The 13,329-nt window shown below is 39.2% G+C and overlaps 1 protein-coding gene across 1 annotated transcript in view; it reads left to right on the forward strand.

Moving 5' to 3' along the window:
• The window catches only part of whrna (whirlin a), a gene marked incomplete in the record, with an annotated part of 122,113 nt that overhangs the window by 79,854 nt on the left and 28,930 nt on the right, over positions 1 to 13,329 (forward strand). The window contains 2 exon segments of the mRNA XM_035667386.1: positions 4,201 to 4,408; positions 7,904 to 7,940. Of these exon segments, the coding sequence (XP_035523279.1) occupies positions 4,201 to 4,408; positions 7,904 to 7,940 (245 nt within the window).

Genomic DNA, 13,329 nt, shown 5'->3' on the forward strand with positions numbered 1-13,329 from the left:
GCTTAGTCTTTTTACTGCCTGTTTGTTAGTCTGTTACTTATATTACAGAGTTTATTACGGTTATTAATGTGGATTATACTGCAGAGACTAATCTGCCTGGCATAATCCAAAGACGTTCAGGCAACCCTTCCTCTGATAAATGAAAGCCTTTTGAATGTGGATGTTACTCAGTCTCAAAATATTGAAATTAGTTAAAACTTTAGATTTGTGGGGGAAAAAACTGTTACCACTTTTGAAAGTGCTGTATCAAGTACTTGCAGACCTAAGCAGCATTTGTTTTCAGACTTCATTTGCTGCATATGATTTCAAATAAACAAACTCGCAATCCACGATTTCTGGCTTTTATAAAAGTGCATTTATTTATATCTTTATATTCCATAAAATTAACGTGTTTGTTGACATCACTTTGAAGTTTTCCAGCACTTAAAATGGGACACTAATAATGTTTAATTTCTTCAAAAGGCTCCTTATTGTTCCAGAACAGTCGGCCACTATAGTTTTTAACCAACGGTACTAAAACAGGAGTAAACTATACATTTGTTGGAGACTATTGTTGGTGCTCTAGGGAATTTGCAGCAGCAGGACAGAGAACTGGATGTGATTGTCTCAAAATAAACTACAGTGTGTGTGTCTGTGTGTGTTCGTGGTGATGACGTAACATGCCACCCAGTTCTAAAATGTTTCTCACTAATGTGTTTTTAGGTAACAATAGTGCAACAGAGGAAGAAGATTAATTAAGACTATTTATTTTGTGTCTTTTTGTGTGACCAGCTAACAATAAAAATAAAAAAAAATACAGAATCGCCAGTCCTTAAGCAGCATTTTCAGGACTATATTTCAACATGTATCAGGCTCTACTGGTCGTATTTCTTGGCTAAAGCTGTACAAAAGCTTTTAGAATCCTTTACATATGCCAAGTGAAATGCCACCAGTAATGGCAGCTTGTTTACTTGTACTTACTTCCATGGATTAGTACATAGAGTCATTGAGAAGCCACAGAAAGTTTTTTCTACTCCTGCCTGGCCCTGCTGAATCAGTCACATGCAAGTGTGTTCACAGCAACAGGGAGAATCATTCTGGACATCCAGGGTGTATAATTGGAACTTTCAGTTGTGTTTTCTGTGTGTGTGTGTGTGTGTGTGTGTGTGTAGCATTTGCTATCAATCAAAATACACTCTGCCGCCTGAGTTGCTTTTTTTGCCTGCATCAAGAATGTGTTATTATTAAACAGCTCATAAACATCATTGCCACTGGTTGTTGATTAATTACCCAGAATGCAGCAAAGCGACGGCGACTCTGTTGTGACGCGGAGATTGATCACAAAAAATGAAGTGCTTGTGACTCAGGACAGGGTCCATCTACTCTCAAATAGAAGCATAATGAGGGAGAGGAGGGGAGCATGGAGGAGCAGAATAATAAGAAGAGAGAGAAAGAGGAAAGGAAAGATGTCAGTGGCAACTTGATGACAGCAGGAGATGCAGAAGCACAGTTTAGTGACTCAACTTTTTTTTACCGCATAAAGCTGCATGCATGTGCATACACGGTTTTCTTGTCGGTCCCTAAAATGAACAGCAACAACACCACAAGTAACTAAATATTGATCGGTCCTCCCTGAGCCATTACAATCATAAAGAAATTCCTAGGGAGATTAATACAGTATATTGGCATCCTCTAATTGGTTCCTCTTAATCAACAGTGTGGTTTTGAATGAGCCTCACAGGGTCATCAAATGTAATCAGCATGTAATTAGAGTCAGAATCAAAGTTCCATTCATTTGCCAGATACAACAGGTGCAAATAATCTCACTCGATGAACTGGTGCTGCAGTGCTGGAACAAACTAGCTGACTGACACAGCAGAGCAGGCAAAGATATGATCTCGATCTCACGTAGAAAATATGGAAACGGGTCAACAACACCGTGACACAAATACAGCGTGTGTCTCTATGTTTGTTTCATTCCACGTGTTTTTATTTACAATTTCAATTCACACAAATCCACTTTCAAATACTTCTTCTTCTAGTGGGGCCTCCACTCTACCATAAAACATAGAATGACTTTCTCAGTTATATTTAACTGCAGCAACCCACAGACTGCGCCTCACCATAGCAACTAATAGGCCATTTTCACAGCAGACATTTTGACTTGTTATAATAATAGGAAAAGCACAGGTGTTACTATTAACATTAATGATGGCTCTGTTATGCTCAGGTGTCTTCGCTAAGCTGTGACAGCCACACACCCTATATTTGGGGTGTTCCCTAACCCTAACCCGTTTTCTTTTCCTTTTCTTTTCATTCTTGTTTAAGAACGATTCAACATTTGGAAAAAAAACATACCTCGCACATTTACTGAACATAGCTTGGAAACAGCTGTCTGTTACTGTACACAAAAAACTTTTTAACTACAATTTAAAACAGGTATATGATGTGATAATATAATGTTTTTTTTATAACGTCAAAATTCCATTTCTCTTTAAGTGACAGAAGAAAAATAACTGTGTTTGCGTTTCATAGCCATGTGTGCTCTCAAGCTGTGTCAAATCCAAGTGAAACTTAGATAAACCGAGCTGAGCTTACAATAAATTGAGCTGCAGTGTTGTCAAACACTGTTAAAACTCCATAAGAAGATGATTATTGCCTCTTTTTTGTGCCTTTTTGTATGCAAACAGCTGGAACAAACAGCTTGTAATCTGTCTTAAAATCTGTCTCTCATCCCTGTGGCTTCAACGCAGCCTGACAGCACAAGTAAGTGCTTATAAGAAGTGTTTGCTGTGGCAGCAGTGTGTGTTCTCACTGCAGTGTTCCTTGTTAGCGCTGACTGATTACATTTGTAAATACAGTTTGGATTATGTGTCTCTTTGCATTTGCAATCAAATGTCCCTACTATATATTACTACAAATTGTGTCAGTGTGGAATCTAATAAAGGCAGAGGAGTGTATGGAGTGTATGTCGGCTGCCTCAGATGTGTTGTAGAGGTGCTGCTGTGCATTAGCGGTGACAGATGTGGTGTTGGGTCACCTCAGGTTGTTGGAAAACACCCAAGAAACTGAAACATATGAGATTCTGAATGTCTTTAATCCCCAGCTTGCATTGGCCGCTGCTCCGAGAGAACATTGAAATGATTGTGAGGCTCGGTTGGCTGAACAGAGTTAAATGGGAATAAAACAAAGAGACAAAAAGTGACATTTGGTGACTTTTTTAAAATGCTAAACACTACATCAAGCCTAAATGCCAGACAAAGTCATTTACAAGACCAGTGACCAGTGGTGAGCCTGTCCTCTGTGACTAATTTGTTACGCAGTTATGGTGACAGATAAAGTTAATATAGTCAGTGTAATGCAGTAAGATGACCAAACTACCTGACATTATTTTCTTTAGATCCAGAGCATTTCTTTACACGTGGGGAAAGAGGACTGTTTGTTATCACAGTGTCTACACTGTTGTTCACTTGTAATATGAGCGGCTGAAATAAAAACCTTGCACTTCTGTTGCAGTGTAAACTATGATGGCTGATCAGGTCTTTGTTGTGACACATTTTATACTTCAAACATAGAGTAAAGTTATCCATGTTTGCATACAGAACAGTATATGCACAATATTTCGTGCTGCATAGCAGTGAGATAAAGCCAAGCGAGGCAGACGTGCAGATCAAGTACGTAGGAAAAGTGCAGTTTGAGGTTGAAATGGTGTTTCAGTTTCATTCAGAGGGTCTCTGGCACACCTCAGACAGTTGACCTCAAGGTTAAAGCTACAATACATCAGCTCATTATAGGAGACAGGAGGTACAGTCCAAGGTGGTGTTTAGTATGGACATCATTATAGTCCTTCTGCCGCTGCCTCCAGGCTTTGCCCTTTGATACAATGTGAAATTACTTGTGAAAGCCTTGTCAATTACATATTAAACAGTTCTGGTCTTGAACCTTTCAGTGAGCAATGAATACTTTAATGTTTATGTAATTATTTCTGTTCGCTGCCCAACCGGAGAAAGTCACAACTTTTAACAAGAAACCTACCGCCTGATTAACTCGCTGTGATCCATTAAACATCTCACACACCTCCACCACCTTCATCTGTTATGTTACCTCTCTCTGACCTTTGACCTATGAACCTGTGCATGTGACAGTCTCTACCTGGTCCACCCTTGCCGCCTTGCTCAGTCCCCCCCACCACGCCTCTGTGTGCTCTCCCCTCCCCGCAGGTCGGTGACCAGATCTTGGAGGTGAACGGCCGCAGCTTTCTGAGCATCCCGCACGACGAAGCCGTCAGGGTCCTGAAGTCGTCACGGCACCTGATGATGACGGTGAAAGACGTGGGCCGCCTTCCGCACGCCAGGACTGTGGTGGGAGAGACCAAGTGGATTGCCAGCTCGCAGATCGCAGAGAGCTCCGCCAACAGCAGCGTGGCAGGGTGAGTTTTTATTAAGCACACCTCCTCTGGTCCAAGCCTACTCATAAAATAGCCAACAGAGTACACTACTGTCAATACTGTCATTTTTGTGAAATAAGTAAATCTAGATTTCCACATATTAATGACAGCATTTATAGTTGATTTATTACTAAGATTTATAATGATGACATTTTGAAACCTCAAAACATCAACTGAAAATGCTATTAATTATTTATTATTAAGCAAATAACTCTTTTGAACTCTGTAAGGAGTTAACAAACAAATAAAAGTGAAAATGGATTTTGTTTTTCAAAATGTTTTCATGTAGGGGATAAAAAGAAAAAATTATAAATCAGATGGAGCTGAACACAACTCAAGCCAGATGAGCTCGAACAAAATCTTTAGGAAAGAATGCTGATTTGCTTGCTTGTCAAGAATTAGACGAGTAGATTGATACCACTCTCATGTCTGTACTCTCAATATAAAGCGTCAAGAGATGCTTAGCTTAGCAACATCTAGCCAGGCTCAGTGCATTGTTAACAACTTAAGCTCACTACTTAACTCGTTATTAGCTACCTCGTTTGTTTAAGTGTAAGGGTAAAGTTTAAAAACAACACAATGTAGTTTTACAAGGGGTTATGTGTTGGAATATTTCTTTTAACTTCCTGCAATCTCAGCTGGTTGTCTGGCATCCCCATGGTGACAACAAGACTTCCTTCTTGGTGCTAAGCTTGGCTAACCGCCCTGATGCCTGTAGCTTCTTTAAGCGTACAGACATGAGAGTGGCATCGATCGTTGGCTTTCAGAATGAGCAAATAAGCATTTTTCCTATGTCGAATTCTTCCTTTAAGTCTGGTCAGGCACGGTTCAGTTTGGGCTGAGAATCAGAGCTAAAGAAGGAAAGTAGGCCTAAGTTAAGAGTAGAGGAGTGCTTTGTTATACTGTACACTGTAGGTTACTGATTGGATAAAAAGGTTTGTGAAGAGTTTTTTTAACTAAGGCTAATGCATAAAGTGTATATAGGCAGTATTTTCAACTCTAAATGTAAATTCTATTTATCTGCACACTTTAAATAATTTATTCAGCTGTCTGTTGGTCTTTTCATCATTGATCATTTTCATTAGAACAGTCTGATATTTACTAAGCCTGCCTAGCTGCAGAGACATTCAAAGGTTATGGGAATCACCAACAAGTAAAGAACTACCATCATTTTACTATAACTTACTGACACAAGAGACATTTTATTTTTACAGTATCTGTGGGCTACATTGATTTAATTTGGTTTGTTTAACCACCCAAAAATCTCTTTTCTTTTCACCCAATTTAGCCAAATTGAAACTATGCTAGATTCAGTGATGAAAACTGGCACAAGAAACAAACTTGAGACTTGAGAGCAGTGCAGGAGGGAAAACTATTCACAGAACATTATGAAATAAAACATCCTCTCTTTCTTAGACTAAAGTAGATGCCACAGTCTTTAACCGCCTAATGTGATCAGTAGTCCGTCTCTCAGATGAAAGTACTCTCATTTGCTCCTTCTTTTGAGAATAAAAAAAAAGCAATATGCACCACTGCTGGAAAAATGCCAGAGCTCTTCTCAAAATGCCACACCTGAGCAACTCATCTGCAGCTTGTGACCTGGAATAAATATGATCCCCAACAGCAAAATTAAAGTCTGATGTAAATGCCGGACTCATTTTCTCATAAACACAATAAGGCACAACCCGTCAGACTGACAACTCAGAACTTGTAATTCCTCTCTGATTTTCCAAAACCAACAGGGATATAAAACGTATTTAACACTTATATCAACAATGAATTTCTGGTCGGATCTGAGATGTTCTGTTAGGGTTATTACAGAGTTTGTTTTACTCTGGTATCCCTATGCAAGAGCACTTAGACATGGCTGTTTAATTTGAGACTCCTAATATATTTACATATATCATGAATAATTTTGAATAATTTCCACACAGTATTTAATTTTGTTTTCAAACTTGTAATAATCTAAAAATTATATATAATATGAAATTGGAATATGCACCATGCTGCAGGTAAAACAGTTAATAGTTTCAATGTTTTTGTTGCATACATAAACTTAGATGAATACCATAAATAGATTTCCATTATTCCATGTATTTATTTAACATTTTGAATCTTTTTAAGTAAGAAAAAAGTTGCAATCTTTGGTTATATTCTAGCTTGAAACAATGTTTTTACTACAATTACTAATTTGTTTTTTTCTGTCTGTGTTAGTACCACATTGCATATTTTAAATCAGTGAGATTACAGTGCTGCTCAGTGTTTCATTTAGTATGTCCTTCTTCAAGACTGCCAATTATCTGGCAGTATAAAAAAAAAGCCAGGGAGGAGACATTGGAAAAATCAGAATGAAGAGAGAATAAACAGCTGAGTTGGTCCCCAAAGTCAACCGGGCTAATTGAATTTGAATCCCAAAACTGGTCTCCAAGCTGAGTTTAATGTGCTATTGCAGGTGGGACTGCAGTATTTTCTGACTCTGGTTTAATTATATATTTTTTCATTATTTCTGGCCCACGGACACCGCGCTGTGAGTTGTCGTGTTTACTCATGGATTTAAAGCCTATTACTTCGTGGGCACTTGAGTATGTAAAGACATCTACTCGAGTCATTTCACTCGGGAATGAATATGGAGCTGGAAAAAATGACACGTTTCTAAACACTTGCTTTTATGTTTTCAGGGAGAGAGTGTCGCTGTGTGTTTGTGACATGCATTTTGATGTCTGTGCTTTAAATTTAATGAAAATGCTGACTGGAAGACATGCCCACCTCATGTTTCCTGTAAAAAATGCCTCTCTGTGCAGCGGTTTTTGACACATCTCTAAAGAACATGAAAGCCATGACAGAGATTTAAAAATCTGTGCTACTGTGCATTTATCAGCCTGTGATAAATGAGAAATATATTCAGAAAGATAAAAAGCTGTCAGTCATGATATTTCAAATCCTCTTTTCCATTCCTAGCTCCAAACTGTACATGTATGTGTGTGTGTGTTTGAGAGCGAGAGGACAGCATTTCAGTGAGGAAATTGGTAAAAATAAGCTGTTCACTTAAATCAGTTTGATGGGTCTCCTGTGTGTATACATACTGTAAATGCACATCAGTTTGCCTGTAACTATAGGTTTTTACATTGCAGTGCATGCAAGTCTAAAGGTACCTTCAATCTGACAAAACTCCCCCTTCCTCGTCATTGTATTTTAATCACTGCACCTGTCGCATTATTTAGTGCATCATGATTTTTTAATATGCAGTCAGATGGTTGGATATGTACGGCAAGCTGCAGCATAAAGATCAAATCTGTTTGAAAGTCGGACTTGAGCGCTCCATGAATATAATCCATGGCAATGTGAATGCATGTGTGGACAAGTGAAATTGTGTGTGTACGTGTGTACGTGTGTGCGTGTGTGCGTGCGTGCGTGTACATGTGAAGACTCAACTGTCCCTCAGTGATTAATTTGTCCTGTTCGTTTTTTTCTCTGCAGCTTCTCTGTGGACAAAGGAGCCTCTGCAGCAGGAAAGGTGAGATTCAAAACAAGTCATTTCCTCTTTGTGTGCGTATGCTTGCACACTAAATACAGGACTATCTGTGTGTTTGTGTGTTGAGAGTTTCTCTTGGGACATGGTTATCTGTCTGTTAACTCCACCACTGGCCTAGGAAATGGCATGGAAGAGTGACAATGGGTCAGTGGAGTCACTGATTACTCTTTAGTCAGACTGTTGTCATTGATGGGAATGGACAAGCTGTACCCGTAAAGTCTTACCTTTTACCTCAGACACACACTTTAATGTCTTGAGGAAGAAAACGTCACTTATTGTTACAGCAACATGAGTGCTGTTTTTCTTCCTTTTATTAATGTGTGAGCCCAAATCCCAATCAATCAACCCAAACACAGAGGAATTAATAACAATGACAACAATTTGACCTTAACTGGTTATTTACAGACATTTACATTCCTTTTGTTGCTTGTGTCATACAGTATGATAACAAGTGGACAGAGAAATAAAAGACGTGAAGACATGGAGGACAAAGAAGCTGTTGCAGCACTGAAATTATTAGTCAGTTAATTGGTTAGTGGATCAACAGAAAAATGAACAACAGTTTTGATATTTGATTAATGTTTTAGGTCATCTATCCAGAAAAAGGTTAGTTGAAGTTTTTGAAATGCAAGGATAGGCTGCTTTTCTTTGTTTAGAATTGTTCTAAATTCATGTTACACTGGACTGAGATCCTTTTGATGAATGAGTAATTAATTGAAAAATAATTGAAAAATGAATCAATTATGAAAATCAGCTTTAACTATGATGTTTAGAAATTGACTAAGCAGACCTCTTTTGTGTTTTACATAATAGATAGTACCAAAAGGATGTCATGTTTTGCTCTTTAGTGATCAACCCTCAAGTATTAAAATCTAAAACTGAAACTGGGTACTCTAAGGTGCACCAAAGTGTGTTACTAACCTATACCATGCTGCCCTTAACTCACTCACCATAGTGTACTTCTACTGTCTTCTCTTTTGACTTTGACTGTGACTTTGTAAAGGGAGAGAGAGTGTGTTGGTGTGGAGAAATAAGAGGAGAGGGGAGAGAGGAAAGTTGGAAGAGACAGCAGCTGACTGCAGAGAAAGAAAGGGGGCGAGAGAGAGGGGAGGAAGGTGAGTGGGAGAGCTCACTTTTCATTATGGAGGCTCTGATGGACAGTCTTCCCCTGACAGGGGGAGGCGATATACTGTAGCAACGCTGGAAGAGAGAACACAGAGAGAGAGAAACGATGGCTGTGGGAGGTATTTTGAGAGGAGGAGGAACACATTTCCTTCAGACTTGTGTCCAAAGAGGGTTTAAAAGTAATTTATAGACTTTGTTTTGACCTGTTGCCATACAACACAGCGACAGGGTGCACGGCAGTGGCTGTGATTACCTGCCCTTTTTGTCAACGGTGCCCTTTTCAGACAGAAAAAGACGGATTGTATAAGGGGCAGGGCTAACTGATAACTGAGATAAATGGGACTAAACAATCTGCTGGACATTTAATAGACTGCAGTATTTCCTCTATGCAGGCTGCCAAATTCATCTACTCACAAACCAACAAATCTTCATATGCCTAAACAACAAAATAGATTGTGCCTCCAAACTCTGTTGTTAAGGTCTAAAACTTACTAGGAACTCCACTCCTCTCCCTAATTTCCCTTCAGTTTCTTTGTGATAAGCAGGAATCTTTTGCTCAAGTTACCGATCATCATGAGCATTTTTTAAGTTTTGCTGTCATATCTTCAATTCAACCAGCGATGCATCCGCACCAGTTCACATACACTTGTGTTTTTCCATTGACTTTGTGTATAACAGGCCACCACAGACACTGAAAATGTTGTTGTTTAACCACATAGCGCTTCTTACCATCTTTGTGAATTAGCAAATTTAAGTACAGGTCATTTAGAGCATTTGAACCAATAACCGCTGCTGTCATCTTTCTGCACCAAACACTCTTATTAACATTTAAATGACTCTGATACTATGACACTATGTTAGTGGGGTCAGTCAAAGCATTGCAGCTACAACAGCATATGAATAATCTGATCGGTGGATTTCACGCCTGTAATACCAGCAGCAATGCAGACTATGTGTGGTGGTCATGTGTGAAAAAGCATTTCTGCTCTTCAGCAGCCTCCACTAAGTCAGCCTGGAAAATTTATGGCCACTTGGTTGCTTTCATCCTCTCCAAGAATTTACAGGACACTTCCTACCCAGTCTCTTATCCAGTGTGTTGCAGAGAAATAACTCCTTCTGATGAAAAACTGGCAGAACTGTGAGAGGTGCCACACTGCAACTGCTGAGGAGGGATTGGCGACTGGACTGGAGGACGAGGGGGTCAGAAATACTGGTTTAATATATTTTCACCCCTGAAAGGTTGTCCTTGTACAAAGCTCAGCACTGACTTCCCTTTCCCCATCATGCGTGGGAACTGTACTATTTTTGTGGAAATGGTTTTTAGATGATTTGTTTGGCATTTCTGGTTTATTCCACAGTTCACTGTAAAATCAAAGGTCCCAGGTTCAGTCAGAGCCTTTGGTGTTGCAGTTATATGACTGGTTTTGTGTGTGCGTCATTGCCAAACACAAATGCAATGGGAGCTAAGAATTTGATACAAAAATCAGTATGAATATTTTCAGCAGCAGTGCCATAGTTGCAAACAGAGCATAACATTTCTGATTTGTGATAATGCAAAATAACCCAATCCGTCCTTCTATTAGTCCATTGTTAAAAAAAATACATGCATACTGGTGCAGTTTGAGCCTAACCTGATTTCCCAGATGAGGTAATGTAGGGGATCAATAACATTTATAAGACATGATGCAATCCACTCCAGTTTAAAAAGTCTCATCAGGTGTGAGATGTTACACTGGCAGTTCATTTAGAAATCCCTGACTGAGGGGAGAGCAAAAAATAAGCCAATTCTGAGATTCAAAGGAAATCATTATCAGCTTCATTTTTGTTAGATTTTCTCCTCTTTTCAATTGTAGCTGTCAAAGTAACGTTGTGACAACACAAATGGTTACCTAATTAATTTTGTTCTACTATCCAGCTCTTATTTTTCTTATTTACAGCAGAGCAGGGCGGCAGGCACAGATAATAAAATAGAGAGGTGTTCAGTCTGTATTGCCAAGACAATTCATCTGAACAATACATGCTGTGCCCCTGGACTTCACAATAGCAGCAATTCAGCATTTTCACTTTTAAAGGGATATTTATAGTCAGGCCAGAAAGGTTATGATACCCTGAAGCAGTCTTTAAAATATTGGTTTGAGGATGGCTTTGTCTGCCATGTAATCAGCTCAGAGTCCAGTACCAGAGACAGCATTGTTTTGGTTTGTTGACTCAAACAGTTGTGGGATTAAAGTATTTTCAAACACTGACAGAAACTGTGAGTTCACTGTAAAGCTCTGTAAAGCCAAAGGGTGCTGCAGATTGAGCTCTTTTCATCACTCAAGTGCGAGCATCAAACATCAAAAGCATTTACAATACTATAACTATAAAAGAAAAGAAGGTAATTATAAAAACGTTCATTATAAAATAAAGTGGCTGTATCCTCAGTTTGGTTGGGGGAATCTCTGAGCTCTTACTGCCACATAATAATATACACTGAGGCAGTAAGTGGTTTATCAGTATCGCCTACACATACAACTTTTAAACTTTTAAATCAGATTGCTGTACTGATCACATTACATGACTGTCTGAGGTACCTTAGTAGTTGTTGTGCTTTTCACATAACATGAGTGATCGTCGATAGGGTGTCACTCATTACAATTATCTCACTAGTAGGAATCCCTGACAAGTATGTCTGGTCTCCAACCTACGATTAGTCAACAAAACACGTGAGTGATACGGGAAAAGATGCGTGAGACAGTCCTTTCCTAGCTAGCTAATGATCCAAGTTGTTTGTGTTCTGATTTGCGGTGAGCAACCCAACCAGTTTTCCATTTATTGGGTTGAAGCACACCGAGGAGCCTTTATCATAGCCAGGCTCGCCCCCGTATCTTGCTCTCTCATTGGCTTTAGGTTGTCGCTGCTGTCTTTGCAGGTCAATATAAATTTCACACAGCAGGATTTGGACTGATCGACTGGTCCAGATATTTAACCTGCTAGGTATCTCTCAGGCTCTGCCACACATCTCTCAGATTGCATCTTTTGAATTCTTTTTGGAGTGAATGCCAATTTGTCTCTGAGTGGGAGATCCTGAGTTTTTGTCTGCAATATCCAAGAACTGCCGGCGAGTGTAAAATCCGGGCTGAAATGTAAATTTGCCATATAGTAACTGTTAGCACCGCTAGCACAGTTGTGTCTGGTCCTCTCTCCATGTGTAGCAGTGTCATTATCTTGCAAACCAGCAGTTTTACCTCCTCCACTGTCCTCTACAATCCCTCTACAGTACATGTGCGCCTCATGGTCATTGAAGTGATTTTGATGCTGAATATTATTACAAGGTGTCAATCCTATGATATTGTTAGTATTGTATCATGCTGTTTGAACCATGCTGTGTATCCAATTCAAACCCCCATCCAACAGACTGACCTTCATGAAATACATCTTGTTTGATGTGTTCTTTTGATCTCTAAAATGAAAAAATCTCAAGCAGTATCAGGGAATCATTGTGTGTGTGTGTGTGTGTGTGTGTGTGTGTGATAAATGTGTGAGTGTAGGTCTTATACATATGTGTATGTGTTTGCATGCGTTTCCATGTGCTTGCGTGTGAGTACTTATATGCTTTTTATGTATGTATGAGTTGAAGCTGTCTATTTCTGGGTTGTATTTTCATTATCAAGGCCTTTCTGCTCATCATCCTCTGCATTTATAGCCTCTATTTCCCTAATCAGCACTTCCTTACTCCCTGAGCTTAGCCCGCTCCAACTATGAACACCTGGGACAAACAGTAAAACCCATTTCACTGCTTCTTTCACAGGAGACTTTTTATTCATTTAAGAGATTTATTTATTATTTTACTAGTAACCTATGATACCCCCAGTCGTTGGAAAAGGTAGTTTTCAAACACCAGAAGCAGTAACTGAGTCAGTTACTATAATGCATGAACTTAAGACTGTTATGATGAAATGCACTCTGGCCAAAAATATTAAGAAACATACTTTTTTTTTTACAGTTTGAGTTTGTCCCTTTCCTTTTTCAAGATGACAATGCTTCCATGCACAAAACTATAAAGAAATGGTTTTCCCAGTTTGGTGCAGAACCTCAAACCCACCCAACACCACTGAGATGACCTGAAACACCAACACAGGCTGCAAAATCTTACTTTTGCTGCTCTGTGCCTGTGTTTGAATGTGTATGTATGATAGTATGTGTCTGTGTGTGTGTGTGTGTGTGTGTGTGTGTGTGAGAGAGAGAGACACACACAGAGAAACAG

Source organism: Morone saxatilis, unplaced genomic scaffold (genome assembly GCF_004916995.1).
Source record: "Morone saxatilis isolate NCDOM2014 unplaced genomic scaffold, NCSU_SB_2.0 Contig21, whole genome shotgun sequence".
In the NCBI taxonomy this organism is placed as follows: Eukaryota; Metazoa; Chordata; class Actinopteri; family Moronidae; genus Morone; species Morone saxatilis.